Source organism: Rosa rugosa, chromosome 4, assembly GCF_958449725.1.
Source record: "Rosa rugosa chromosome 4, drRosRugo1.1, whole genome shotgun sequence".
NCBI classification, from domain to species: Eukaryota; Viridiplantae; Streptophyta; class Magnoliopsida; order Rosales; family Rosaceae; genus Rosa; species Rosa rugosa.
Window position 1 is genome coordinate 56505618 of NC_084823.1, and position 27812 is coordinate 56533429.

At 38.4% G+C, this 27812-nt stretch overlaps 5 protein-coding genes across 7 annotated transcripts; 2 read left to right on the top strand and 3 right to left on the bottom strand.

Annotated features, from left to right (window-relative positions):
• The first annotated feature begins 2081 nt into the window (after nt 1-2081).
• Nucleotides 2082-4220, top strand: LOC133745701 (uncharacterized). Of its 2 annotated transcripts, none has more exons than XM_062173818.1 (4): nt 2082-2234; nt 2502-2667; nt 3564-3721; nt 3884-4220. In XM_062173818.1, exons 2-4 carry the CDS (start codon nt 2508-2510, stop codon nt 3989-3991), a joined length of 426 nt encoding a protein of 141 aa, XP_062029802.1. In that variant the 5' UTR covers nt 2082-2234; nt 2502-2507; the 3' UTR covers nt 3992-4220. The 2 variants fall into 2 exon arrangements, with proteins under 2 accessions (XP_062029802.1, XP_062029803.1); XM_062173819.1 differs by having other exon boundaries at nt 2090-2229.
• A 4053-nt stretch (nt 4221-8273) lies between these two features.
• LOC133742689 (uncharacterized) lies at nt 8274-16132 on the top strand. Of its 2 annotated transcripts, none has more exons than XM_062170363.1 (4): nt 8274-8726; nt 10322-10693; nt 10775-15088; nt 15713-16132. In XM_062170363.1, exons 1-3 carry the CDS (start codon nt 8616-8618, stop codon nt 15047-15049), a joined length of 4758 nt encoding a protein of 1585 aa, XP_062026347.1. In that variant the 5' UTR covers nt 8274-8615; the 3' UTR covers nt 15050-15088; nt 15713-16132. The 2 variants fall into 2 exon arrangements, with proteins under 2 accessions (XP_062026347.1, XP_062026348.1); XM_062170364.1 differs by lacking the exon at nt 15713-16132 and adding an exon at nt 15220-15625.
• Nucleotides 16133-16771: 639 nt separating this feature from the next.
• LOC133742690 (rac-like GTP-binding protein 3) lies at nt 16772-20646 on the bottom strand. Its single transcript, XM_062170365.1, has 8 exons — nt 20343-20646; nt 20029-20116; nt 19801-19910; nt 19650-19713; nt 18374-18438; nt 18220-18285; nt 17585-17682; nt 16772-17058 (listed from the first exon to the last, which is right to left on the bottom strand). The coding sequence occupies exons 1-8, from the start codon at nt 20445-20447 to the stop codon at nt 17019-17021; spliced, it is 636 nt and encodes a 211-aa protein (XP_062026349.1). The 5' UTR covers nt 20448-20646; the 3' UTR covers nt 16772-17018.
• Nucleotides 20647-23033: 2387 nt separating this feature from the next.
• LOC133742479 (uncharacterized protein At3g23325-like) lies at nt 23034-23394 on the bottom strand. Its single transcript, XM_062170151.1, has one exon. The coding sequence runs from the start codon at nt 23385-23387 to the stop codon at nt 23124-23126; it is 264 nt and encodes an 87-aa protein (XP_062026135.1). The 5' UTR covers nt 23388-23394; the 3' UTR covers nt 23034-23123.
• A 1848-nt stretch (nt 23395-25242) lies between these two features.
• On the bottom strand, nt 25243-26889 carry LOC133746388 (uncharacterized). The gene is made up of 2 exons (XM_062174562.1): nt 26450-26889; nt 25243-26356 (listed from the first exon to the last, which is right to left on the bottom strand). Exons 1-2 carry the CDS (start codon nt 26609-26611, stop codon nt 25598-25600), a joined length of 921 nt encoding a protein of 306 aa, XP_062030546.1. The 5' UTR covers nt 26612-26889; the 3' UTR covers nt 25243-25597.
• Nucleotides 26890-27812: the final 923 nt, after the last annotated feature.

The following is a 27812-nucleotide window of genomic DNA, read 5'->3' on the forward strand; positions in this document are numbered from 1 at the left end:
ATGGAAATAGGTGTTTAGCGAGGACAACAAGGATAGTGTACGTTGTAGTTTTGGGTAGTCATGTTTAGTCATTGTGACTTTTCCATTCTTAGGGTGGGAGGTTTCCCTTCCCGTCATAAGCCTTAGAAAAGACTAAGCTGATTATGGAGTGTTAACTCCAGGAGATTCAATTGGTTTCTTCAACCTATGTCTCAAATTGCATATTGTCTGTTTTTTATAATGTTATTGTCATTTGTGAAGCTATGATAACATAAGTTAGTAACAGTATTGACTGTGAGATTAAACAGAAATAAGCACTAGAAGAATAGCAAAAATCCATCAGTTCCTATACTTACATAACAATGTGTATATATCAAGTATATATACATTCTAAGGTTATTTACATGATATGAAGCAAATTATAAGTACAAATCCACAACTAAACACTGGTTTTTCCTATTTCAGCTTCAGTACTTTCTACAGTATACTCTTTAGTTTTTACATTAGCAACATATCTTGGAATAACCATTATCTTCTTAAATCGCTTTGGTACTTCTAGATTACTTTCTACCATTCTTTCTTTATCTCTGGTAGTTCATCTTCCTTGATAATTGGTTATTACTCCTGCATTGTTGTGATTTGGTTATGCATTTCACTTGACATATAGTAATGGAACGTAGGCATTAGTGTTTGAACCTTTTAAGCTGAGGAAGGAAAGTTGTAGTTATGGAGAAGAGGATTGCAAAATGTGGGAGTTTGCACTTACTTGCATACTCTTGCAAAGGGAAGGATTGGTCTCCTACTTTGATATTCAACAAATGAAGTTTCTCATTCAGAGGAAATGAATTGCTATTGATTATTTCATATTTCAGTTTAGCTTATGTTCCACCTTCTCTTTTAAGTTTTGCATTTAAATTCTATGGATTTTTCAACACCACCAGTTCAGAAAGAACAGGAAATTAAATAGAATAGAAAGTTCCACAGTCAATACTCCAATTTTCAAAAGCAGCTCACTATAATTTGGCTTTGTTTGCCACAGACCGGGAACCATATAGTTTGAAGAAATAATTAATTGACATGAACTCCCAGGTAGCTTAGGTGAAGAGAGTACAATGATGGCCCTGACTTTCTGTTATTTGTATCACACATAGGACAATTAGTGATACTAACTTTCATACTGCTCAAACCAAGAAATGCTCATGTAACCTAATTATTCATTTTCTTCAACATCACAGCTTGCAACGTTCGAGTGATTCAGTCAGTCATTTCTTTAGATAATTTTCCAAAGATTAACTATAAAATAGAAAATAGTAGCCTACCTAAACAATATGCTTTAGTGAGATACACAACAATTTCTGTAAATGTGATATATGCTTTGATTTGAGTTATATGGTTAAGAAAGAAGTTATCATCTGCAATTTTTATTTGACTAATAAGTTACATGATCAAATTTGTATGTGTTTATCATCTCTGGTTTTGAATCTTCTTCTTTCTTTGTTACCCTTCTGTTGCCTCCAATTTATTGAACGTAATCCATCGAGGATGACTTTAATCTTACATTTATTTCAGTGATGTTGATATATTTACCTGAAATGCTTTTATCTTTTGTGATGACTTGCTATTAATTCTATGTTGATATGATTTACAGTGGATAGCCAGTCACAGCTAACCGAGGATACCTCCGAAGAGCTTATGTTGGTTCAGATTAGAAATGTAATATATTTTTGTTAAACTAACTATTTTTCTAACCAAGATGTAAAAAATAGTATTGGTCATAACAACAATTTTTTGAAAAATGTAAATAGAGAAGTCTAGTTAGTATGGCGGCTTTTGTTTAGAAATCCAATTCTTGAAATATGTGTTACACTGGAAACTGGTCAGAACACTAATTTTTGGAATATGTAAATACACACTGTTTAATTTAGAGAAGAAAAAAAAAAACAAATAAACCCGCAGCATCGCACAGGCTAAGGTTATCTCGTTGGTTTGAATCTATTTTGAAGTCATAGGCATTTCGGTCCATACTCCATAGTTATCCTATGCTCGTTGGGCCTTCACTTGTTACATTGTTTATATTGGGCCTTCTCTTCTAATTGTATATACATTGGGCCTTTCCTTCTATACTAGTCAGCTATACCCACAGTGACGAGAAAGCACTGGGAAATCCTAGAAATTGAGCCGGAGAGTGTCCCTTTTAGCTTTTGTTCTCCACAGCAATCGCCGCCGAATCCCCGCCGTTCAGCTCCAGACGTAAGGTGGTTTCTGGGTTTCCCTCATTTCTTTCTTTTCCCAATTACCCATTTTCTTTCACAGTAGCTATACACCTTTTACCTTTGTTTCTCTGCTCACTTTTACAACCTGCACTCCATGTGTTTGTGAAAATGCCCAAGTGAAAAACACCCAAATGGGTCTTCGTCTTTTTGGTTTTAACAAGCATAGGCCGAGTTCTGTAATCTAATTATGAAGTGTTTTGCTTGGTTTCGTTTTGTTGTTCTAACCTTGCTGCATTGTTTTGTGCTCAGATTACAATGATGATGGTGGCAAGGTATTTCAGGCGAACACTATTTGCTGCAGCCAAATCAGAATCTTCTGGTGCTGCTTCTATGGCTAGGACGACGGCCCACAACCCGCTCGAGGAGTTCTTTGAAGCAGATAGGAAGGCTGATGAAGAAAAGCCAGTTGTATATGGTACAATGCTCTTCGTTTTCCTTGTTTTCTGTTCTTCAGTGCATTTATGAATTGGGGGTATTGGAGTGTATATACTTAGCGAGAATCAATTAAAGAAATTCAAAGTGCTAGACAGAGGTAAATTAGGTTCCCTAAACCCTATATGAATGCAGACCTTAAGATGACTCGGATTATGGTTGAATTGTTCATCAGAAAATAACTGCGTTTTCAGTTACATTCTTTTTGTGACTATAAAGAATCTCAATACTGTAAGGTTGGTAGTATGCATTTTGCTGACCTGCACAATTTACATGGTATCTGTATAATCTAGAATTAGAGCTATAGAAGGTAAAGGTATATCATGTGGGTTATTAGTTCAAGAACAGCTGATCGTTGTTGATGTCAAGGATTCTTTTGTCACTGTTTTCGTTTATTATGTTTTCTGGTCAGTGTTATTTAATTAGAATCTCTATACCAATTAGAGCTGAAATGCAGAGAAAGATCATTTTTTCTATTATTTCCAACTTCCAAGGGAATCGAAGTTGCAATAGGAAATGATCAATTACTATATATTGTTCAGTGATTATTTTATCAATGCTATACGGTATTACCAAAAGTCAGGTGATCCCAAAGAAGGAATTTGGTTGCAGCGATACTAGGGATTAAACTCTGTATTAGTTGGATGATCTCGTTCTTAATTAAACTTAATAACTTGCTTTGAAAGTTTAGTCTTACTAGCACTTGAAGAAATTCTATTTGCAACTGTCCAAAACATTTTGCATAATTTCAACTGCTAATATTGACTCTCCAATGTCATGCCGTTCAATGTATTTCCACAACACTGCTTGATGCATTATGTATTGCTTTAGTGATAGATATTTCAGCTATTTCACTGTTTGATGCTTCATTGCTATTAGGTCGAAGTTGGAAGGCTCAGGAACTGCGTCTGAAGTCTTGGGACGATCTCAATAAGCTATGGTTTGTTCTGCTTAAAGAGAAAAACATGCTGATGACTCAACGTCAGATGCTTCACGCACAGAATCTTCGTTTTCCTAATCCTGAGCGCCTTCCCAAAGTATGACCCGCTCTTTTAACCATTTTCTGCTTTGTATCAACAAATAAATACTTGGAAGTTCTTCAACATCTCCTTTACATGGACAGTAGTTTCCTTTGTTTATTCTTCCTGCAAATTCTATTATCATGGTTGATTTCTGGTTACTGTCATCATGAAATTCAGGTGAGGAAGTCAATGTGTCGTATCAAGCATGTACTCACTGAGAGAGCAATTGAAGAACCTGATTCAAGGAGGTCTGCTGAGATGAAGAGGATGATAAATGCGTTGTGAGAGCCTCTACACCCATGTATTGGATAGTTGGTGATACTGGCAATGCTGCCTAGCTTCTTTCTCTCCTTGCATGTAGGACTAGAAACTTGTGGTGATCCAAATTAAAAGGAGCAACTTGTAATATTTGATAAAATCTATGATGGCTTTATCTTTCTGTTTTGATGAACTCTTATGGTGGCTTTGTTTCTTTGTGAGCAAAATAATTAATACAATTTCTTATTTCTTCTTCTTTTTAAATCTGCTGGCTATGAGATCTGATGATCAGATCCAACTAATAAACATTTTAAAACTGATACATAACCATCCACAACTTCAGAAACTAGATTGAAAAGGCAAGCGATATATTCAAAATCATATCCTACATTAAGCGCTCATATGTAACCAAATTCCATATAGTTAACTGACCCTGGAGGAGGGATTGGTACGTTATTTGGTTTAGTGGTATGGAGTCGTGGATTGTGGGATGATCATCCGGCTGGTCATCAAAAGTACTGAGCCAATAAAGAAACACGAAAACAGAAATCACTATAAAAATAAAGACAGGACCAGCGAGGACGAGATATAAGTAATACTTGCAACTATATGCTAAGACACAGGGAGAGCAACTAATAGTCTTCAAAGTACTGGCATTGGTATGCTGGGCAGATTGTCCATTAATCAAAGGAAACTTGAGCTCCAATTCAGATTTGAACTCCAACTCCTCCTTTGAATATATTGTCTTGTCCGGCCACGTAGTGTTCCTAGGAGGCGACATTGAGTAGTAGAGCTGGGCGAACATACGATCATCTGTAATAGCAGCAGCTCCTCCGTGGCCATTGGAAAGATTTAGGCCGTCCACTGGTGGAGGATCGATCACCAAAACGTCATATTCTCCTATCAACGAATGCGTCAATGACAGAAGATCAGTTGTCTTAGTCAACTCTTTCCGCGGTAGAAGGAGCTCAAATCCACCTTGTTTTTGTAAAAAGCCACAAGTTTAACATCATCATAATGTATGAAGTCGTAGTTCTTGTCGGGTTTGCGGACTGTGATGTTGAGGCTGAGATTGTACTGGTAGTGCGTGAAAGTTGTTAGTGCCATCGATGTAGGTGGTGGCCGTGAAGTTGAACTCGGTGAGAGGAATGAGCTATATCAAAGAGAAACTCATAGGGTAATGGATTGATAGGTGAAAAGAAAATTGTGATAAGAAACAGTCATGGGAATGAAGGTCATGCGCACAAGGGTGGTATATAAGGTCTACCCTAGCGTCATCTCTCTCTCTCTCTCTCTCTCTCTCTGTATGTACACACACACACACATATATAAGTGTTAAAGTTATAATTACTGATTCTGCGGATTCTTCTGCACTTCTTTTGGTTATTAGAGCTGAAATGCATAGAAAAGTCAATGTTTCTATTAGTTCTGACTTTCAAGAAAATTGAAGTTAATTGCAATCAGAATAGATGATCTGCAGTGATACTATTAGGCTTTACAAACTCTATCAGTTGTGTGATCTGCATTCTTAAACTAGTACCCTGTTTTGAAAAGCGTTGGTCTTACTGGAGCATGAAGAAGTTGCATTTGTAACTTTCCAAGACATTTTGCAAAAAGTCAAGTTTCTAATATTGATTCTCTGATGCCATGTCGTTCAATGTATTTCCATAACACTTTTGGTCCATTCTGTATTTCTTCAATGATAAATATTTAAGCTAATTTCCATCTCTTAAACTTCAATTGCTATTAGGTCGAGGTTGGAAGGCATCCAAACTGCGTCTGAAGTCTTGGAATGATCTCAACATGCTATGGTTCTTCTTAAGAGAAAAACATGTTGATGACTGAACGCCAGATCAATGATCCATGCACGGATTCTTTGCTTTCGTACTCATGAGCGCATTCCCAAAGTATGAACCTTTCTTTTAACCATTGGTTACAAAGTCAATGCTCTCATATTTTTTCTTTTTTCTTTTTTGAGCAACGCTTTATTGTGCTCTCATTTTTTTAGCAATAATTAACAAGTGCCCTATTTTGAATTTTTGTTTTCATAGTAACTATACTCATACGGCGTTCAATTTGGATCATTCCGATAAACTGATTAGCTTGTATTCTTTGAAAACTACTGAGTTTATTTCCTTTAAGACAAACCAATCCAAACAATAACATTTGTAATTCTTGTCACTTTTGCTATTCTACATGATGATATCCAAACAACAAAATTCTCAATCACCGAAATTTAATTCATGGAATTATAATTCTTGTCATTTAAGGATGTCTATAGCATGATCCCTCGGCACAGATTAGTATCTGGACCTAGGAAGTTTTTGAGGAACTGTGTGGTCTCGATAAAAAAAAAAAAAGTCTATAGAAACTAAAAAATTATTCATCCAAACATACCCTTAAGAAAAATAAATAGTTATTAACATGGATTAATTTCATTTTACCCCCCTGAGGTTTGGGGGTGTCATCATTTCACCCCCTCTATTCTCAATTTTGAATTTTTACCCCCTGAGCTTTTCAATTTTCCTCAACCGTGTCCAATGTCTCATTTTCCGTCTAAATTGAACGTTAACTCTGACTATCAGACCCACTTCAAGGGCTAAAATAGTCATTTCAAGACAAAAAAAAAAAACTCATTTCTTCTTCTTCCTTCGATCCTCTTCTTCTTGTCTCTCTCATCTCTGATGGGCAGCCCCAAAGACTCGATCTCCTCTGATTCAGGCTGTGACGTCAGCTCCTCCGTTCATCCCACCAGCGACTGCTTTCTCGTCTTCGGTGTGGATCCGTCCCTCTCCATCAAAAACAAAGTACTCTGGAGCTAAATCCTCAACATCCACCACCTGAAATCAACTCCAACCAAAATTCCAAACCAAACCCACCGCCCAAAATCCACAAAAACCTGCTTGAAACTCCTCAAACTGCAACACCAGAATTCAATCACTACACAATTCACCAACAAATCAAACTGCAACCACTTACCCATGATTTGAGAAGAAGAAGAAGAGCTGTCGGACGAGAGGGGGGGGGTCAAGCTTTCGGCGCCGGCGGTGGAGCAAAAATGCAGCGGCAGAGGCTAAAAATCGAAGAGCTTGGCCTAAACCCATTTTTCTCACATACCCAATTGAAGAAATTGGAAGCCTTTGGTGTGACTCGGACAACTCGCTCTCTAGCTCGGCGGACCACTGGTTGGCCAGAACGAGTTGGGTGTTGAGGAAAAGGAGAGTCTTTGATGGGAATTGAGGAAAGAGAGGCGGTGAAGGTGGGAGGAGCGGTGGCTATGGGCTATGGCGATGGGGAGGGAATTAGAGATGGAGGAATGAGAGGCGGAGTTGATGACTTCATCGTCGTCCTCGTCAACGAAGTCGTCTAGGGAGGAAGAGGAGAGTCGTCTTAGTCGGGGGCCATGGTGGTGGTGAGGCGGTGAGAAAGAGAGAGAATAGAGGAGATGAGAGAGACAAGAAGAAGAAATGAGTTTTTTAAAAAAAAAAAAAAAAATTTTGCCTTGAAATGACTATTTTAGCCCTTGAAGTGGGTTTGATAACGTCCAATTTAGACGGAAAATGAGACATTGGACACGGTTGAGGAAAATTGAAAAGCTCAGGGGTAAAAATTTAAAATTGAGAATAAATGATAACTATTTATTTAAAGAAAAATAAATAGTTATTAACATTCATGACTTGTCATTTTAAACATATGAATTATTATTTATTATGCAGGAAAATAATTATATAAAACAAAAATAATTTTTCTAATCCAAAGCAGTTATAATGAAACCCAAAAAGGGTGAAAGGAACAAGAACACATGATTATCATGGGCTCAGAGCAGTGGCAGTGGGCAGTGGGTGATGCTAACTTAAGCAACAAGCAGCTCAGAAAAACAATTTCTTTTCTTTCCCTTCCTGGCAGAAAGGAACACAACCCAACCCAACGACCCAACCATTCCCCCTTCCCCTTACTTTTATTAATCTCTGTTGGAACTACTCAGGACAACCTTAACCTGTCCCATCATAGGCCCCCCCCACCCTAACCCCCCCCCCAAAATTACCTATATGCCCCTCTTTTTTCATAATGAAATCAAAATCAATGGTGAGGCAGTGGCCTTGAATCAAAGTCAAATGGGTGCAGATCGGTCAACCCAGCAACTCTTCCAGAGTTTCTGAAAGTGAACCCAGTCCAGTCACATATTCTTAAATTGGTTTTTGGTCATCTCACCCGCGGGTGAGGCTAGTTTATTCTCTGCTGCCCGATCTGCCCGAGCTGCCCGTCCTCTGCAGCTAGCTAGCTAGCTAGCTCGCTCGCTCGCTCGCGCTTACCAAGTACCAAGTACACCTTTCCTTTTTGCCGTCTGGCTCTCTTTCGATTTCTCTATCTCTCTCTCTCTCTCTCTCTCTCTCTAGTTTCTCTCTCTAGATCGAAAGGGCGGCTCGCAAGTTGGAGACCTTGGTGTTGGATCTGAGCTTGAATTGGATCGGCGGAAGGAAGACCCAGCCATCCGGTGTGTGGAATTTAGGGTTTCGATTTCGATTTCGGTGGAGAAAATTCTGATGGGCGATCTAGGTTTTCGCGATTGATAAAGGGAACTGGAAGGGTGTGGATTGATGGTAATGGTTGGAATTGAAGGCGCGATCGGGATTGGGGAAAATGCAAGGCTATGCATGGTAGGGGAGGTGAGGAGAGGAAACGGAGTCGGCACATGTTGACAGTCCCTACGGCCGATGGTTCTTCTTCTTCATCTTCCAATTCGACTCATTCCTTTTTCAAGGTTTCGCTTCTTTTTACTCACTTCCCTCTCCTCTCCTCTCCATTGTTGGGCTGTGGAATTTTTTATTCCGTGGCTGACTGGTTTGAATTTGAATATTGTGGCTTTGGTGTAGTTAATTTGAGGTTTTGTGAATTGCGGTTCGCCGCCTAAGCTAGAAATTTGATGTGTTATTAGACTTGAGGCTATAGAAATGGGATTAGCACTTGACTTGGTTTAATTTTAGGATGTTGATATGGAAGTTAGGAAATGGACTCAGTTTAGAGAGTCTGTATCATAGGGGCGGTATTCACGCTGGGTGAGAGCTGTGATGCTTGTTGAACTGTTTCGTTTTGGAAGAACTTTGAATCAGATGAGTTATTTATATGCATTTAAAGAGATTTTTTGTTTATATGGCAAGAATATTTGTTCAGTTGTTTAGGTATCGCTCTTGTTATTTTTTCTGGTGGATATGATGTTGTCCCGGATATTGGTTTTCATTGTGTTCTTTGCGTCTGCTTGATCTCTCAGCTGATCAGGTAGACTTCTGATGGACTCATCTACAGCTATAAGTTGTTGTAACAAATAGATTTATGGAAATTATAAGTGGTCAAGATTTCATTGCATTGGCTTTAACGCGGAGAACAGTTAATGATTATCCGAGTTTAAATTTTGTCATGACAGTTCTCTACTAATCTGCTCTCTCATGTTATGACAATTTTCTAGAAGATTGTCATTGACATGAGAACAGCTAAACTTGCCATTTTCTTTAGTGTTGTTTTCTTTTTAAGTTTTGCATTTGACACTTTTAAGGACAATCCACATATTTAGACATGGTAGAGTACGCTGGATAGAGAAACCTGTTTCTTGTAAAGGAGCGATAGTTTTATGCCTGCAGATGATTGAGGACGCAGAAAATATGATTTTCTTGTTCAGAGGTTTAGTAAAACGAATGCAACCAGCGTCTCTCCTTAAGATAACCTCCTAATGTTATGATTTTAATTATGAACATGTGATGGATGGGAGTTTTCTTCTAACAAGAATGGTCTAGTTAATATTGAAGGCAACTACCCATCATAAGATAGCAGGGGGAGGTAATGAATATGAGAGGAAGGAAAACAGAGAGTAGAGAGGGAAAAACTACAAGTTAGTTTTCCATCTAATGGTAGAGAACTGATTTTTTCGAACTAACCAATAACCTCTGTTACAGCTGTCATTTAAATGGCAGCGGTTAGTAATATTCTTGTTGTGACCGTCTAGTTCTTGAGCTTCTGACACTTTGTGGTCTCCTCTTTAAAGATATTCTGATAGTGCCATAGCTTGCTTTCATTTATATTTTATAACAGGGTTTGCAATAGACTTGTTCTCAGTGCTTTGGGGTCAGGCCTACCTTTTTGAGTCCTACATCATCCTAGGTTGTAGCTAAAACATTGGAATTTTGAAATGTAGTTAATCATGAGAATGACTGCTCATAGGTTTCCATTTTGATGGCACAATGAAATTGATCATTATATGTTTCTAAGCTTCATTTCTTATGCACACCATTTGTGATGCATGCTGATTCTTATAGCTATTTAGTTGCCAGCATAATGATTCTCTGAAGTTCTCTATTTTTGTAGGACGGACGCAAGATCAGTGTTGGTGATTGTGCTCTGTTCAAACCTCCCCAGGATTCCCCACCTTTCATTGGAATAATTCGTTGGTTAATTACAGGCAAAGAGAACAAGTTAAGAGTAGGAGTGAATTGGCTTTATCGACCTTCTGAAGTAAAGCTTGGCAAAGGCGAACTGTTCGATGCTGAGCTGAACGAAATTTTCTATTCGTTCCACAAGGATGAGATTCCTGCCGCATCGTTACTTCATCCATGTAAAGTCGCGTTCCTTCCTAAAGGTGTTAAGCTTCCATCTGGGATTTCATCTTTTGTATGCCGGCGTGTTTTTGACATTACGAACAAGTGTTTATGGTGGCTAACTGATCAGGACTATATTAATGTGAGTTTTAGATCTTTGTATTTTCATTTTGGTTCTCATATACTTAAACATTCAGGGTAGTTGATATCATTTTTTTGACAGGAGCGACAAGAGGAAGTAGATAAATTGTTATATAAAACTCGAGTAGAAATGCAGGCAACAGTGCAGTCAGGTGGCCGATCTCCAAAACCAATGAACGGTCCATCTTCAGCATCACAGTTAAAAGCTGGATCAGATGGTGTCCAGAATAGTGCCTCATCCTTTTCTTCTCAAGTTAAGGGGAAAAAAAGGGAGCGGGGAGACCAGGGGTCTGAGCCTGTCAAACGAGAACGCATTACAAGAATAGATGATGGGGATTCTGGTCACTGTAAACAGGAAAGCACTTTAAAGTCAGAAATTGCAAAAATAACTGAAAGAGGAGGTCTTGTAGACTCTGAAGGGGTTGAAAAATTGGTTCAGCTCATGGGGCCTGATAGAAATGAGAAAAAAATAGATGTGGCTGGCCGGTCTATGCTTGCTAGTGTTTTAGCAGCCACAGATAAATTTGATTGCCTTAGTCGATTTGTGCAGCTCAGGGGTTTGCCTGTATTCGATGAGTGGCTCCAAGAGGTCCACAAAGGGAAGATAGGTGATGGCAGTGCATCCAAAGATAGTGACAAATGTGTTGAGGAGTTTCTCTTGGTTTTACTTCGTGCCCTGGATAAGCTGCCAGTAAATCTTAATGCTCTACAAATGTGTAACATTGGAAAGTCCGTCAATCACTTGCGGACACATAAGAACTTGGAAATCCAGAAGAAAGCAAGAAGTTTAGTTGATACATGGAAGAAACGTGTTGAAGCTGAAATGAAGATCAATGAGGCAAAGTCTGGTTTAAATCAGGCTGTCCCCTGGTCTGCTAGACCAAGGTTACCTGAAGTTTCTCATGGTGGAAACAGGCATTCAGGTCTATCCACTGATGTTGCTATCAAGAGCTCAGTTACACAGCTTTCTGTATCGAACAAATCTTCAGTTAAGCTTGTCCAAGGAGATAATATTACCAAATCTGCTTCTGCATCTCCAGTTTCTTTGAAATCGGTGCCGTCACCTGTTTCAGCAGGTTCTAACTTAAAAGATGGACAATCCCGGATTGTTCCTGTTGGTGTCACAGTTGATCTTCCTATGACAACTACAAGGGATGAGAAAAGCAGCAGTTCTAGTCAGTCTCACAACAATAGCCAGTCATGTTCAAATGATCATGCTAGAAATGGAGGTGTTTCTGGTAAAGAGGATGCAAGGAGCTCGACTGCTGGTTCTATGAATAAGACATCAGGTGGTTCTTCACGGCCTAGGAAATCAATAAATGGCTTCCCAGGTTCTACTCCCTCCGGAGCTCAAAGAGAAACTGTATCGAGCAGAAGTTCATCATTGCACAAGAATCCAGCTTCAGAAAAATCATTACAGCCTGGAATAAGTGAGAAGGTAGTTGATGATAATAAATTAATTGTCAAGATTCCGAATCGAGGTCGCAGTCCAGCACAAAGTGGAAGCGGAGGTTCTTTTGAAGATCTTTCAAATATGAACAGCAGAGCTTCTTCTCCTATGCATTCTGAAAAGCATGATCAACTTGATTGTACCTTAAAGGAAAAGGTTGATGTTTATCGAGCCACTGGTACCTCAGATGTTAACACAGAGTCCTGGCAAAGCAACGATTTTAAAGACATATTGACTGGATCTGATGAGGGGGATGGGTCACCTGCTGCTGTTACTAATGAAGAGCGCGACCCTAAGAAAACTGCAGAAGTCCCAAAAGCTGCTTCCTCATCATCAGGGAATGAACAGAAACCAGGTAACGCTCAGGAGGCTTCTTTCAGCTCTATGCATGCCTTGGTTGAAAGCTGTGTGAAGTATGCTGAAGGTAATGCTTCTGTTGGAGATGATCTTGGTATGAATCTGCTTGCTAGTGTGGCCGCTGATGAGATGTCTAAATCAGAATCTCCAACTGATTCTCCACAGAGGAGCACCCCAGTATCTGAGCATCTTTGCAAAGGCAATGATTCCAGAGTCAAATCACCTCTTCTTGAGGACCTTGCTCGAGATGAAAGCCAGTCTAATGTCGGTGCTGATGATGAATATCAGAAGCATGGTATTGTCTCTGCTACTTTTGGGACTAAGGATGGGGGTGGTAAGGGCCCCTTCCCAGAGAACAAAGAAAAACCAATTGAAGTTGCTTTAGCTCCTGCTGTGACTCCCTGCCCTGCTATTGCAGTTGAGGAAACTATGGATAGTGAAGGAACCAAACCACCTGAAGAGAAAAAGGTGGTGGGTGGAGTCGATGAAACTCCAGATATTAAACAAGGTCTAACTGGTCATTTATCAAATGAAACTAAGGCTAATGATGCAATTTCAAGGGCAGTAGATGGGAAAGAAGCCACTGAAGAATCATCTTTGCACCCACCGTTGGAAGTTGATGGTAAACTGTCTACCATACAGATGCATTCTGAGTCAGTAAAAGGAACAAGTGAAGGTGTGATGCTTTCTTCAGAAAAAGTCAGTGCACCAAAGGCTGATAATACAGATGAAATGGAGGATAGGAGTTGCTCTAATCAGACAGAAAGACAGAGACCAGAAAGTAATGATCCTATCTTGCCTAAAAAAGAAAGTGATAATTCTTTAATTCCTGAGAATCGAGCTGCAGGGGGCTCTAGTTCTGCCGTTACTGACCACAACAGTGAGCACATGGAGGGAATTTTGGAAAGTAAAGTGGCTAATGGTCAACTTAGCGAACCAGTTGTTTTGAAGGTGAAACCTGATCTTCCAATGCAAGAAGTAGAACATGTGAGGTCCAAGAAGTCTAAAGTTACTGGCATGGATGCAAAAGTGGAAGCCGAAGAAGCCGGGGAATGCACATCTACAACTGCAGATACTCCTATGTCCGCTGTGGGAGTATCAGACATGGATGCAAAAGTGGAGTTTGATTTGAATGAAGGCTTTAATGCAGATGATGGGAAATTTGGGGAGCCAAATAACTTGACAGCACCTGGATGTTCAACTGCTCTACGGTTGATTAGCCCTTTACCATTTTCTGTTTCTTCTTTGTCTAGTGGCCTTCCTGCTTCAGTTACAGTGCCTTCTGCAGCGAAAGGGCCCTGTGTTCCACCAGATGACTTGTTGAAGGGTAAACAGGAGGATGGTTGGAAAGGAACAGCAGCGACAAGTGCCTTCCGGCCAGCTGAGCCTAGAAAAGTATCAGAGTTGCCATTAGGTGCAACAAATATTGCAATTCCTGACCCTACAGCTGGCAAGCAAGGACGCCCTGCTTTGGATATTGACTTGAATGTACCTGACGAGAGAGTTCTCGAGGATATGGCTTCTCAAGAGATATTTTCTCTTTCTGCCCCGACAAGTAATAATGATTTTGCGCGTGATCAATCGATGAGTATGGCACCTGTTCGCAGCTCAGGAGGTCTGGATCTTGATTTGAATCAAGTTGACGAGGCTTCTGAAATTGGTAGTTACTCATTGAGCAATATTCGCCGAATGAATAACCCAATTCTGTCAACAAAAGCATCAGGTGGACCTCCAAATGGAGAAGTCAGTCATCGTAGGGATTTTGATTTGAATAATGGACCAGCCTTTGACGATGTGAGTGCTGAACCGGCAGTATTTAGTCAGCATACCAGGAGCAGTATGCCATCTCAACCTCCTAATTCTGGTTTTAGGATGAGCAATACAGAAGTGGGAAACTTCTCATCTTGGTTTTCTCCAGCCAATACCTACTCAGCTGTCACAATTCCTTCGATTATGCCAGATCGTGGAGAGCAGCCATTCCCAATTGTTGCAACTGGTGGACCACAAAGGACTGGTCCTCCTACTGGTAGCAACCCCTTTACTCCTGATGTCTACAGGGGTTCAGTGGTGTCATCTTCGCCAGCAGTGCCTTATCCTTCTACTTCATTTCAATATCCAGTTTTTCCTTTTGGAAACAGTTTTCCTCTGCCTTCAGCCACGTTTGCAGGTGGTTCAACAACATATCTGGATTCATCTGCTGGAAGGCTTTGCATTCCTGCTGTCCGTTCCCAGTTGTTAGGACCTGGTAGTATGATTCCTTCCAACTACCCAAGGCCATATGTAGTTAATGTTTCAGATGGTAGCAATAACAGTAGTGCTGAGAACAGTAGGAAATGGGGAAGGCAGGGGCTAGACCTCAATGCAGGGCCTGGTGGCCCAGACTTAGAGGGGAGAGACGTGACTTCACCTCTTGCACCATGGCAATTCTCTGTTGCCAGTTCACAGGCATTAGCTGAGGAGCAAGCAAGAATGTTCCAGATGTCAGGCGGCACCTTTAAGAGGAAGGAACCTGAGGGAGGATGGGATGGCTACAAACAACCTTGGAAATAGGCATGTGAAATGGCGAAATTTGGTGACTCATGAAACCTTGTAAGTAGATCGTAAGCCTTTGATAATGTATCTGTATCTTTCTCTCCGGTGTGCAAGGTCTGGTATCCTGATTTGGAGGACCAAGCTTCTGACACTACCTCTAGCTAATAAAATGTGTTAGATTTTCATAGGTGTCTGTTCCCTTGCAATCTGTTCTCTTGTTGAGCTCCAGTACTTCTCAACTGCAACATGCGATTTAACTGTTCTGTGCAATATAGGGTGATTTAGTCTAATGGCATCAATAAAGATCGGACATGACCTCTTGCCTTTGAATTATAGGGTGATTTAGTCTAATAGAGGAATCAAGGTATTGCAATTCTCTGTTTCTTGTTGAGCTCCACCACTTGTCAATTACAACTGCCGTTTAAATGTTCTCTGTAGTATAGGGTGACTTGGTCCAATAACATTAGTAAAGAAGATGGTTTGCCAGTTGTAATTGGAAATTTGGGAAAATTGCATTTATACAACTTTTGCATAATAAGCCTAGGGAAGGGATTGTGTGAAAGGGAGTTTGAGATTAGATTTAGTCATCTGGTCTTCCAAAAACATATAAAAGTCATTGCTTTATAAACTTCCCTCAATTCGCCACTGCAAGTTATTTATCTATCTCTCTTTATTTTCCAGTGCTTTGAGGATGCCATTTGCCAAGACCCCAGGTCATTATCTAAGCTTGTGTGCTGCTGGAGGCTGGGTGGTAAGTGAGTTATTTGATGTTGTTCATAGTCTCCGACCCCCTCCTCTTTGTTGTATCAGTTGTATCTTAAAAGAATGAAACGAGCTCTACAAGCTGTTTCCTTAAATTTGCTCTGGGGGGCTGCAGGTTTTCTTCACCTTTGTAGGTATACTAGTTCTAACAGTTGAAATCATACTGTGTTGCCCCATACACAATCTTTTGGTGTCCTTACTGGTATCAAGTGCATTAGATATTCATTATTACCATTGGACTGAAAATCCCTCACCATTTCCAACATATACAGTTGTGGATGAGCTTACAAAGGAAGCTTGTTTATGTGGCTTGTTTAATTTATTCTCAATGTTCCCTTGTTTTTCTGTTATCCATCACATATAAAGCAGTGGTCACCAAATTTTGGCATCTGAGCTTTTATTTATGTGGCATGGTTTAGTTGTTGTGGTTCGATATTGTATTCTATGCTCTTTATATATCAATCAACAACCAAAGTTGTAGCTTTTTATGGCATAAGCTTCTGTTCTCCAGGGGGTCTGAAGCATGCCTGTCTATCTATTGTGTTGCCCTTGAGGCATGTTTTGCCGCTTATTTGTTTGGGTCTTCATCTTTGAACATTGTATTTGTTGATTGACTGAATGGCGGTAAACCCAGATCATTGTGCACAACCAAAATTGTATTAGGAGTAACATGTTTGTCAGAGAAAATGAGTGTAGACTATGGAGTATCTGTCCTTGAAATATGATTATTGCACTCGGAATGTGGGTTATGTTCTTGAGATATGGTTGCAGAAGTGACATGGTTATTGGTTCTCACTGGTTGGTGTACTATATTGATTATTGAACGAGTCCATACAATGAAGAACTAATGTGGTGGTCAGAGAACTAAAAATGTTTGATCATGATGCATGCGTTAGATGGGATTCTCCTAGCTCACTTTATTAAACCAAATGCATCAATTTCCAAAAGAAAAGGGAACTAATACTGACAAGTTTCCCATATTGCAAGTTTAAAGCCTATAAATTTAAGTTCTTTAGATTAGTAAACACAGTATCGGTGTTACAAGTGTACCCATTTTCTCGATATCTATAACGGATCATGAAATACAAAAAATAAGGAAAAGAAAAAAGAAAAAACATTTTAGATGAATTATCAAATTCACAGGATCCAAACAGCTTGGCGGTGAAGAACCTCCAAGAAGTGGCACATAGTCATGATCAAGATGGCAGCTATCAAGTTGGTGCCTTCATTTGAGACACACTAGCCTTCGCCCACAAACGATGTTGCTGCAGTTTGGATCATTAAACAAGACAGATTAGACTCGAACCATTTAGGAATAGCGTATAGACAATATGAATATCAGAATGATTACTTGTATTCTGCTATCATGAAGGTACATATTAGAATGAGCACGACTAGCAGGAACCATAGGTGGATGAAAACCCATGTACTGGAAATCATAACCAGTTTTAATATTCACTCAATTCTTAGTGACACATTGATTGTGTTCTACTTTCTAGAAGTTACATCAAGGGATCCATTTCAGTTCACAATTAAAAAAAAAAAAAAAAAACCCAAGAAAAGGGGTGTATAAAATGGCCATGTTCAAAATTGGAAAGATAACTAGTTGTGTTATGATCACGATTTATGAGGATGGCTTATGAGTAACACATGTCTTAAATTCGAATAGCATATGTAAGCTAAGCCATCCATAAAATCTTGAAGCTCAGTGTGGGACACAATGCTAGTAAACTGCCAATAAAGAATATAAAGCAAACATCAAATGTACAAGAGATGAAAGAAGGTACTGACACTAGACATCCTCGACGTGGCTTTTTCTTTTTCTCCTTTTGTTTCTGTGGTGGCTTGATAACCACTCTGATAGCAGCATCAAAAACTGCTTTCACATTCTGGAATTGCATCAAAGAGTCATTCACAGCATGATTGATGCATGCAAGAATAAACAGTGGGAAAAATCTATCATGAGATAACACAAGCACAACTGAAAAGAATTGACAACATGATAAATTTCATCAGACAAAACTCATTTGAACTGAAGGACAATTAGTTTAAGGAAACTGCCACCATGACTGACCAAGATATAGATGGACCAGTTCCAAATTTCATATGCAGTTGATTTAATATATGCACAACTGGCCAAGTTATGGATATTCTAAATGTTGGCACTGTAAATTTTCAACTTTCAATCGTTCCCTATATATACAGTGGCTTTAGGAGAAACTGTTCAGAGATTTACTATTTTGATATTAGATTCTACATTTTCTGTGGCACCCATTGACTGGCTTCACATTTGCTCATATTAATTTGGCACAAGAAACCACTATCAGAATTTGTAGAATTCATATAGAAGTAGCTAGTCTCCTTGTTATATGCAGAAATTGAACAATTTACTACCATTATGATTACAAGTACTAGTTGGTACATACCTGCTGAGTTTTTGAGCTGCATTCTATATAATATGCAGCACCAATCTGTTTGCGCAGCTCCTCGCCCTGGTTGTATAAAACAACAATCAGTGATACCATCCATTTCTAACTTATTGCATAATAATGAATCATACTTTTTCAATGGGACCGATACCTGTGCGCTAGTAACAGGTACCAACCCTGGGTGATCAGCCAAATAGTGCTTATCCTCTCGAAGATCTACATTTCCATTATAAACCACATGCTTTAGTTGCAGAAAATTTTGCGGACTACGGGTTCCCATATTATTGAAAGATGACTGCCGATACAATCTGCATAATTGGGGAACTTAATATTTTCCAGCATTATGACTGTTACAGACAATGGAAACTTCTGTGAAGCTTATGTAACCATGAGAGTTACCATCCTAGTGCAGGTTTATACCTAGGATCTGAATATTATTGTATAAATAGACGAAGTCCTATTAAGTGATATAACAGCAAGTTTCTATATTTTCCATTACATCGAGTTGAAAATAATTAATTTAGATTCAGAACTAGGAAGTGGATAACTAATAAATCCACATCATTCTACCTTGCAGCAAGCTGATAAGTTAATAACTTCTGAAAAATATTAGCATTTGAAACCTCAGACTGCAATAACATCCAAAACTCAAATTGACAATGTCAAATCCTTATACGTAGTACTTTCTCTTTTCCTTATATGCTTCCTCCATTGATACCATCTAATTTCTAAATAAGCATATTACTATTTAAGACTTGCCTTTCCCATTTATGCTTCCTCAATCAATGCCATCTAAATTCTTAACAAACACATTAATTTATTATCCGTAATCTACCCTAGAAATCTCACTACAGTACTGCACAATAATGGCTATTACTTGATAGTTGATAGCAACCACCAACGGCCTTAAGCAGAGCTGCCTTTAAAGTCATCTAGTCAAATTTTCCTTTTAACTCGATCAGCATGATCTCATCAGACGAGATCTGGTCTTTGCCACCATATCATAGTTTGATCAATTAAAAGTTATTATTCACAACAGAAACACCGGATGGACAGAGGGAACATGATGAAAACCAGTTTAGTTTAGAAACCTGTAGCAAGTTACTATACTCGTGGTGGTGGTATTATTAATTGCATATCTTTTCTCTTCCCAAAGAAATTTGCATGTCAGTAGCTTTCAACAAGTTAGGATGTCAATCTTCTCATACTAAATGCCCCTAAACAGTTCACAAAACCACTGACAGTATCTCTAAATCAGTCATTGCTGGTATCAATGTTTTGTTCAATACAACACATTTTGAGACCCTAAGTTCGTCAAGCTATAGGATGGAAGAAAAATATCGGCAACACTGAACTACAAGCATTATTGGCCAAACATAAACTATGCAAACACATTTGGCAAGTACTATCATAATCATTCGGCTTACCTAGTTTGGTGCCAGCAAGTACTACTGGAACTCCAGGAGCATAATGCTGCAGTTCAGGGATCCACTGAAACAAATCGAGTTTAATAAGTCAGAAACTAGAAAACAAACAACACTAGAACCAAGACAGAGAGACTAATACTAATTAGCGCACCTTTTTCAGTATGTTCTCATAGCTGGCACGACTAACTAATGAGAAAGCTAGGACAAAGACATCTGCACCTCTGTAGCTCAATGGCCTTAGGCGATTGTAATCTTCTTGCCCTGTGAAACAAAATGCAGAGAGATGATACAACAAAAACGTTTTTGCTAATTTAGCAACATAAAAGCCAAATTCAAGAACACTAGGCTGAAATAATTAAAGGTAAAACTTCAATCATACCAGCTGTGTCCCAGAGGCCTAAGTTCACTGTTGTGGATTCAACCACCACATTTGCGCTGAAGTTATCAAACACTGTGGGAACGTAATCCTGATGAACAGATAAAAAGAACTGAAATTTAAGTACAGGGATCAATGAAAAAAGAGAGCAAAAGCAACACCAGGGGAAAAACATCATCAAATATACTTGAAAAAGTAAAGGGTGGCAATCAATTTGTTGAAAACCACAAAAAAGCTGCAAAACCCAGATACCCAAAAGACCCATGATTCAGTACAAGCTGACAGATCTTATGGAAGAAAGAAAGAGAGTTTCATACAGTGGGAAACTTGTTACTGGTGTAGCAAATGAGCATACAGGTCTTCCCCACAGCTCCATCTCCAACAGTTACACACTTGATGAACTTGGAAGCGCTTGAAGCCATTGAAACCCAAAAACCAAGAAAGAGTGTAAATTGCAAAGAGAGAGCAAAAGGGTGGTTGCTAATTTGATGGGATATTCAGAAAGTTTATGGCTTTTTGATTCGGCGGGTAGAGAGAGTGGCATATGTCACATGATTCTCACTCATTCACTCTCCCACATAGGCAGCTGTTCTTCTTTAACTTTTTGTTGTTTGCGGTTGCTTCATTGTTTTTCTTTCCATTTATAATATCAAAATTTATTATTAGGTTATCATTGGGATGGCAAATGGAAAATTAGCTTAACAAATCCCTTCTAACCACGTTTTCATGCTTTTGTAATTTACGATAAGAAGTTGTAGTTGAGACAATTTTTTAGTTTAATCTCCTCTAGATTGTTTATTTAATTGTTTGAAATATTGAATTCGCATTACAATCGTAATCTACGACTTAAAGACATGATGAGATAAAAATTTATTATTATACGATTTTAAACAATGACAAGTTTAAAATAATAACAAAACAAAAAAAATTAGAAATAATCAGAAAATGTAAAGTTTACAACGCAATATCGATAAAATAACTAGAATTTAGTTTATGATCAAAATCACATTGACTAATATGAAAATAGTGACAAGCGCCACTCTTATTATGTTCACGGAACACCGTTGTGGGTGGTTGTTAAACTAGTTTTTCTTAGGAATGTTGTTGGCTTATCTTCATATTGCTATTTCATTTAATATGGTTATTCTATTCTATCTATATACTTTTTTTGTTCTTTATTCAACAAAAGTTTCTTAAAGGACATAAAAGATCAAAGTTTGTTGGCGGTGCATAAATTCGTTTAAACTATGAGTAGACCGAATTATAAACTTATGGTGGCAATGATAAGATTTGTAGCTCAAAAGCTTCTTTCAGTTGTGGTCACATCCAAAAAGAAAAATAACAGTATGCACGTAAAGAAGCCTTGTAGGTGAAAATTGGAGTTAAAGTATGTTACATCATCTATTATTCATAGGTCATAATCATAATTCATGATACATTAAAATGACAGTATGATACCTACTACTCCATTAATCAAGTTCTAAATTGATGGAAATTTGTAGACTTAGGGCCACAAGCACTATTTTTAATCACTACGTGTGGATTAAGGTAGAGTGAAAGTTAGGAGACCATACCCCATGGGTTTCTTGAGGTGGTGATGATGATATGGGGTCAATTCAATTTTTGTTCATGTCAAATTGAGTTTCCTTGAAAACCCAAAAACAATCTTATAAGTGGTAGATTGGGATCATCAAGAATGAATCTAAGAAGCATTGAATGTTGGAGGTGCCATGTGGGAGAATTGAATAGAAAGAGAGATGGCTTGCTCTCCTTCTTTTGATTTTCTTTTGGGGCATATTAGAATACCATGAACACGATACATTTGCAAGAAATATGACTTATATATAGAGAACAAGGTTCTCTGCTCTTTGTTCTCTTTAGTCTTTACAGGTGTGTTACATTATTATTATGTTAGGATGTTAAATAATGATGTTGAACTTAAACTACAACTTCAATATGTTTTAGTTAAATAGCAGTGGATGTCGGCGAATTGATTTTCTATAATGAATAAGAATTCAATATTTTGAGTGTCATCATTTGAAAAAGATCTAAATATTATGTTATACCAAAGATGAAATTATGCTGATGAATAAAGTGATTGTTCAAGTGACGGACCGTAGAAATGTAGATTCCTTGATAAATGTGCTTGCGCTTCGAATAATTAATAGATAGTGATTCAAATTGAAGAACAGTTTCGGAGAGAATGAAAATAATTATAAACACCAGTAACTAGTCATGCCTCAAAAGAAAACAGTAGTATAGCGCGCACACCAAATGAAACAAATTAGTTAACAACTAGTAGTGCCTCAAATTATTCATGCATGAGGAAAAGAGTCCCAATATCCACCCCTCACCACACTCTGTTCATCGACCACAATATCCATCTCATCCAAGATCCAACATTTCAAACACTTAAGGTTTGCAATTTCAGTTTCGATGGAGATTCTAGTACTTTAGATTTACAAAAATTCAATGAAATTTCATTTATTGATTAGAACATAGATAAATATATATCAGTACGTAATACTAGTTTCAAAAATATCGTTCATATCGCTTAATAATTGGAAATGACATATTACGGTATTTTTAAGAAAAATTTCAATAATTTTAAAGAAATTTGAATATGAATCCTTGCACCCCTAGAGAATGTATCGCTCATAGGCCATACTGACAGAAGATCATAAACACTTTTTTTAATTATGTACCAACTACACGTTTTAAAGTACAACACAAGGCGACCGCCTTAGATCACCGATCGATTTCTGATAGTCATCCGATAATGTTTCTTACTAGTTATATCTCTTATCGCTAATGAGATAACAAAATATCATTGTAATTTAGTAGTATAAGTGTTTTGTGTTTTGTGTTATTGTGTGGCGGGAAGTCGTATATTTTTTATATCAGCAAAAGAAGGCATTAGAAATATATTATTGAAAAGTTTACATTCCAACTATTCACCCGCAAGTGCAAAGTAAAGAACTTCCAACTAGTCCTCAACATATGGGAGGTAAAATTCAGTACATACTGTTACCATATGATTACTTCCAAGAACAGAGTATATCAGAAACGTTCACGTCCTTATCCGTACAAGAACATTCTCAATCGTCTGCTCTTTCTGGGGGAGGACCGCAAGGCAAAAGCATTCTCTGCATGAACTTGTAACGTTCTCTCCCAATCGACTCATTCTCCGCAAGAGCAAAGTACGAAAGAATAGGATAATGACCAATATAGGAGGCATAGCTATCACGCTGAATATTCACGGTCCATTCATATCTATGCAAGTCGGCATGCCCTGTTCCAACGTACTTAGCTTGAAGGTGTTCGAGCTGGGAATTCATGTTGAACCTATCACTGGCCTGCATATTGGCTGCGGAGTTCACCGGCGGCTAAAGCGAATTGTCTAGAGAGAGAGATTCGAAATTTGCAGCTACGAAGAAGACGACGACTCTGAAATTAAATCCCGCGGGGAGTCATATATATATGATGAGAAGAGAAGGACAACTCTCCTGATTTCCTAATCCTATTAGCAGTGGCTTTACGTAGAACATCTCGTAAAACTACCTGTCCCATTCGGATTCGGATTTCAGTACTATACATACACATACGATGTGTTAAAAAGCCCCAAAAACATCAGAAGAAAACCTATTATCAACTTCTGCATAAACTACCCGTCCCATTCGGATTCGGATTTCGACATGACGAAGTGTCCCTAGTTTCTGGTCTGGCGGGATATTTTTATCTTTTAATGTCTTTGACACCACATCTTCTCTTCTGGTTTTCAATCAATAGATTGGAGAAGAGGAGACTGGCAAAGTGGAAGACTAGGTTGGTGGATTTACCTCAGGACGTCATGGTAAACATTCTTATGAGGCTGCCCACCAAATCAATTTGTCGCATCAGATGTGCCTCTAAGACCTTTTCAGTCATAATCGACAGCCCCTTGTTTGCTCCAATGCAGATGTCGAGATCACTTGATTTTGGTATATGAGCCCTGTTGCCGGAGTACCTCAACTTATGCTTTACACTCGGTCTCTAATGCCGAGGCATCAATATATACACTTGCGACCATTGAAATACAATGTTGACTCTGCCTTGACAAGCTCTGACCATTGTTTCAAATATTTGGTCCGAATCCATCTATGAACTAGAATTCGTTTTTCAGAACCTGTTTTTCTTTAAAATATTGCGATTGTTTGGACTTTGGAGATGGTCCATGCTTCTTACTCAATCCTTTTAGGGGTTACTCAATCCTTTTAGGGGAGAGGTCCTAAAGATCCCAACGACAGAGACGAATTCAATGAAAGACAAGCATCTAAAGGATTGGTATGGTATGGGATTTGATAATACAACAAACACCTACAAGATTGTTTATGTTTACAAGGATTCAAAGAACAACCAACTGGTGGGCAATGTTCATGTATTGGGTCAAAACTCATGCTCATGGCGAGAAATACAAGCAGTTCCTCCTTGTGGCTTAAGCCATATAAATGTATGTTTATACGGAGACACGCATTGGTTGGTTCGAGGAGGAGGCTATCCGGATATTGGAGGGCGGAGAAGCCATATAAAGGACTTCAAGAAAGAGAAGTTTTATTGGACTCCTCATCCTGTAAGACTTTACAGGAGACGTACAAGTTGCTTTTTCTCAGACTATCACTTGCTCGTTCTGAAAGGAGCTATGACCCTTGTGGATGCATCAGGAAAGTATGTTGATATATGTGTGATGAATAATTACAGCAAGAAAGAGTGGTCGCTAGAGTACAAAACGGATATCCAAATGTTTGTAGAACTACCTCATGACAGGTTTACAAATTATACTTGTGGTGAATGGAAGAACGGCATATTCTTCATAAAAAAGGAGGGGTCATCGCATAATCATCCCATTGTGTGCTACTTTTGGGATCTGCAGCCTTCCATAAAACGTGTAGATTATAATGTATGGAGTGGGTTTGATAAGAGAGTCTTTAGTAACACAGGAAGCCTTATTTCCTTGAAAGGTCTTGGTGATTTAGTTCAATGACTTCAATCCACAGATGCAGATCGCGATGTGGTGATCAGTTGAAGCAAAACAATACTTGTATGTGACATTTTACTCGGGAAAACAAGAAAAACAAGGGGAAATTATCTTTGATTGGGGAGTGCAGACCTAAGCTATTAATTAAAAGTTCCTTTTAATTTTTTTTTTATTCTTTTCCTTTTATCATGAATAGACTGCAATATCAAATATAAATTCTAAAACAGTGCGTATCTAAAACAATACTACTGACTACTGATAGACCACACCACGAAACTGAACGCTATTTTTGCATAACTACTAGTGCATTTAACTAATCTCTATCGATGAGACAGGACAGAGCTTCTGTTCCTAGATTTTGTTACAGCAAAAATCTCTGAAACAGTAGCAAAGAGTGATGATGTTCTCTGAATCCTTTCGAATTTTAGAACCGAAAGCAACTCATTCATCTTCATAGAGGTACTTCTACTGTCTATTAAATTTGAGACATCTCTTAACAAGAAACACAATCAACAAGCAACAAGATTTGAAGCTTACCTTGCTCTTCTAGGAATGTGTTTAAATGGATCGAAGATGGTCCTCAAACCTAGCCATAATCTTAGATTTCTCCATTTGAATCTTCTTCTCATCGGCAAACAATTTTTGTAACCTCTGTCTTTTGTCTTTGCAAAAGTTCAATACGGCTGAAGTATGGATCCTGAATTTATTCAAGTCTTCCACTGCCTCTGCGTGCATTGTTCTTAGTCCTAAAATATTCTCATCACCTAATTGCTTGCCTTCACATTCTGCCAATTGACACTCTAACTCGCTCACCACTTCCTCCTTTTCTTTGCATATCTCCACTAAGGAATCGTATACCTCGGCCGAAAACAAATCAGCTTCATTGTGCTGATCTGAATTCTTATGTTTCACATTCACTGTCTCCTCATTCTCATGGTCTCTTGGTCTCTTCCATTTCTCAGAAGGCAGAGTCGTTGTTGGAGGGCGAAAAACATGAACTAATTCAAACACAAGTTTTTCATCGTTGGCAGCAGGTTCTTTGATCATCTCCAAAATGATACAATCGCCGGAGATCAACTCATTGTCCTTTTTAAAATCCAACCAACCATCATGGAACTCAGCAGACGTTCCTAGACTTCTCCTTCGTTTACAACTCCAATCTCCCGAACTAAACATGGTTCTTGTTCTACTCGTTTCATACTTGAGAGAAACAGACCAAGTCCTGTCAACATACCCCCGACTTCGAAGGGTCACATCGACTTCACCATTGCCAGACTCGTAAGTGCCATTTACAGTCACAAAACTCACAGGCGTTGGCTGAAAATGGAAAAACAAACTAGCATTAAAAACAAAACAGAATCAAGAGCAGGAAGTGTATATAACTAAGCTAAGAGACTAAGAGAGCTTTACCAGCACAGTTTCAATGTGGTTGCTTATGGGGTAAAACCGTTCAATTGAATGAGACAAGATTATAGTAGTCATATGATTTCCGGATGCTATCTCTAAAGCTCTACTAGCAGCTTCTTCACTGCTTTTCACCTCCATCAGGATGGGAGTTTTCGATGGATGCATAGCTAGATTGCACTGATAAGTATCACTCTTTAATATGTACTACATTGGCAGCTAAAGACTCAATCTTTGTTGCTTGGGTTCAATTCAAATATATGATTCAATGTGAATGCATTGAAGTGCAGACTGTATAGACACATATGAGAAGAATATTATCAGGTCGACGAAGGGTCTCTCTGTTCCATCACCGTCGGCTTGCCGGAGAAACCATATGCCGGCGAATGGAAGATGTCAAAGGCTCCACCTTTATAGTTTCATGGACGGCGGCGGAGTGAAGATGATGTTTAAAAAGATACCTAGAAACTAGGAGTAATGTAATGTACAATTGTACATACAATCAAGTACTAAAATTAATTACCCCGGTATTTTGATTTTTATATTCACCGAGGGTGGTTTTACCAGTAGGGCAACCTTTAAAATATTATAAAGGGTTATTATCACAAATGGTACCTGAATTATACCTCAATCTTATCGATGGTACCTGAACTTCAATTTTGATCACAACCAGTACCCAAACTTTTCGATTTCATTTTAAATGGTAGCTAGAGCCACCTCCGGTCACTATTCCGACTAAAAACAGCATGTAAGGCGATCATAGTGATGATCTTTGATGATTTCAAGGGTTGCGATAATATATAGTGATGATTTTTTTTGGTAATAGACTTGCCTTGAACTTTTTTTTTAATTTTTTTTTATTTTAGATTTGCCTTTTTTGGCCGGAATAGTGACTGAAGGTGGCCTTAGGTACCATTTAAAATGAAATCGAAAAGTTCGGGTACTGGTTGTGATCAAAATTGAAGTTCAGGTACCATCGATAAGATTGATATATAGTTCAGGTACCATTTGTGATAATAACCCTATTATAAATTTGTGGATCCAGTATGTTTGATTTTGAGGATTGGGCTTAAAATATTCGACCCCCAGCGCGTGCAATTCCGATTGTTACATTTTGACTGGATTTTCGAAGGCTAAAACATGATTCGATAATATTTGAGCCAAAACTCCTATAGCAGCAGTATAGCACATGAGTTTTTGGACAAGATTTATTTTTGAAGAATTTTATTATACACCAAATTTACTAATCACATATTAGATTAAATCCACTCATAAGATTCTTTTAAAATATACCCAAACCTATTAATTGGGTTCATCTAATAAAAAATCTATTAACTAGAATAAATAATAAAACAAGTTTTTGTTAAAA

Excerpts from the sequence above, each read along its gene's own strand:
- LOC133745701 (XM_062173818.1), top strand. The coding sequence starts at position 2,508 with ATGATGATGGTGGCAAGGTATTTCAGGCGAACACTATTTGCTGCAGCC. Across the intron at positions 2,668-3,563 it reads AGAAAAGCCAGTTGTATATG|GTCGAAGTTGGAAGGCTCAG; the intron begins GTACAATGCTCT and ends CATTGCTATTAG. Across the intron at positions 3,722-3,883 it reads ATCCTGAGCGCCTTCCCAAA|GTGAGGAAGTCAATGTGTCG; the intron begins GTATGACCCGCT and ends CATGAAATTCAG.
- LOC133742689 (XM_062170363.1), top strand. The coding sequence starts at position 8,616 with ATGCATGGTAGGGGAGGTGAGGAGAGGAAACGGAGTCGGCACATGTTG. Across the intron at positions 8,727-10,321 it reads CGACTCATTCCTTTTTCAAG|GACGGACGCAAGATCAGTGT; the intron begins GTTTCGCTTCTT and ends CTATTTTTGTAG. Across the intron at positions 10,694-10,774 it reads CTGATCAGGACTATATTAAT|GAGCGACAAGAGGAAGTAGA; the intron begins GTGAGTTTTAGA and ends TTTTTTTGACAG.
- LOC133742690 (XM_062170365.1), bottom strand. The coding sequence starts at position 20,447 with ATGGCTTCAAGCGCTTCCAAGTTCATCAAGTGTGTAACTGTTGGAGAT. Across the intron at positions 20,117-20,342 it reads CCAGTAACAAGTTTCCCACT|GATTACGTTCCCACAGTGTT; the intron begins GTATGAAACTCT and ends TCTGTTCATCAG. Across the intron at positions 19,911-20,028 it reads AGGCCTCTGGGACACAGCTG|GGCAAGAAGATTACAATCGC; the intron begins GTATGATTGAAG and ends TTTGTTTCACAG.
- LOC133742479 (XM_062170151.1), bottom strand. The coding sequence starts at position 23,387 with ATGCAGGCCAGTGATAGGTTCAACATGAATTCCCAGCTCGAACACCTT.
- LOC133746388 (XM_062174562.1), bottom strand. The coding sequence starts at position 26,611 with ATGCATCCATCGAAAACTCCCATCCTGATGGAGGTGAAAAGCAGTGAA. Across the intron at positions 26,357-26,449 it reads ACCACATTGAAACTGTGCTG|CCAACGCCTGTGAGTTTTGT; the intron begins GTAAAGCTCTCT and ends TTCCATTTTCAG.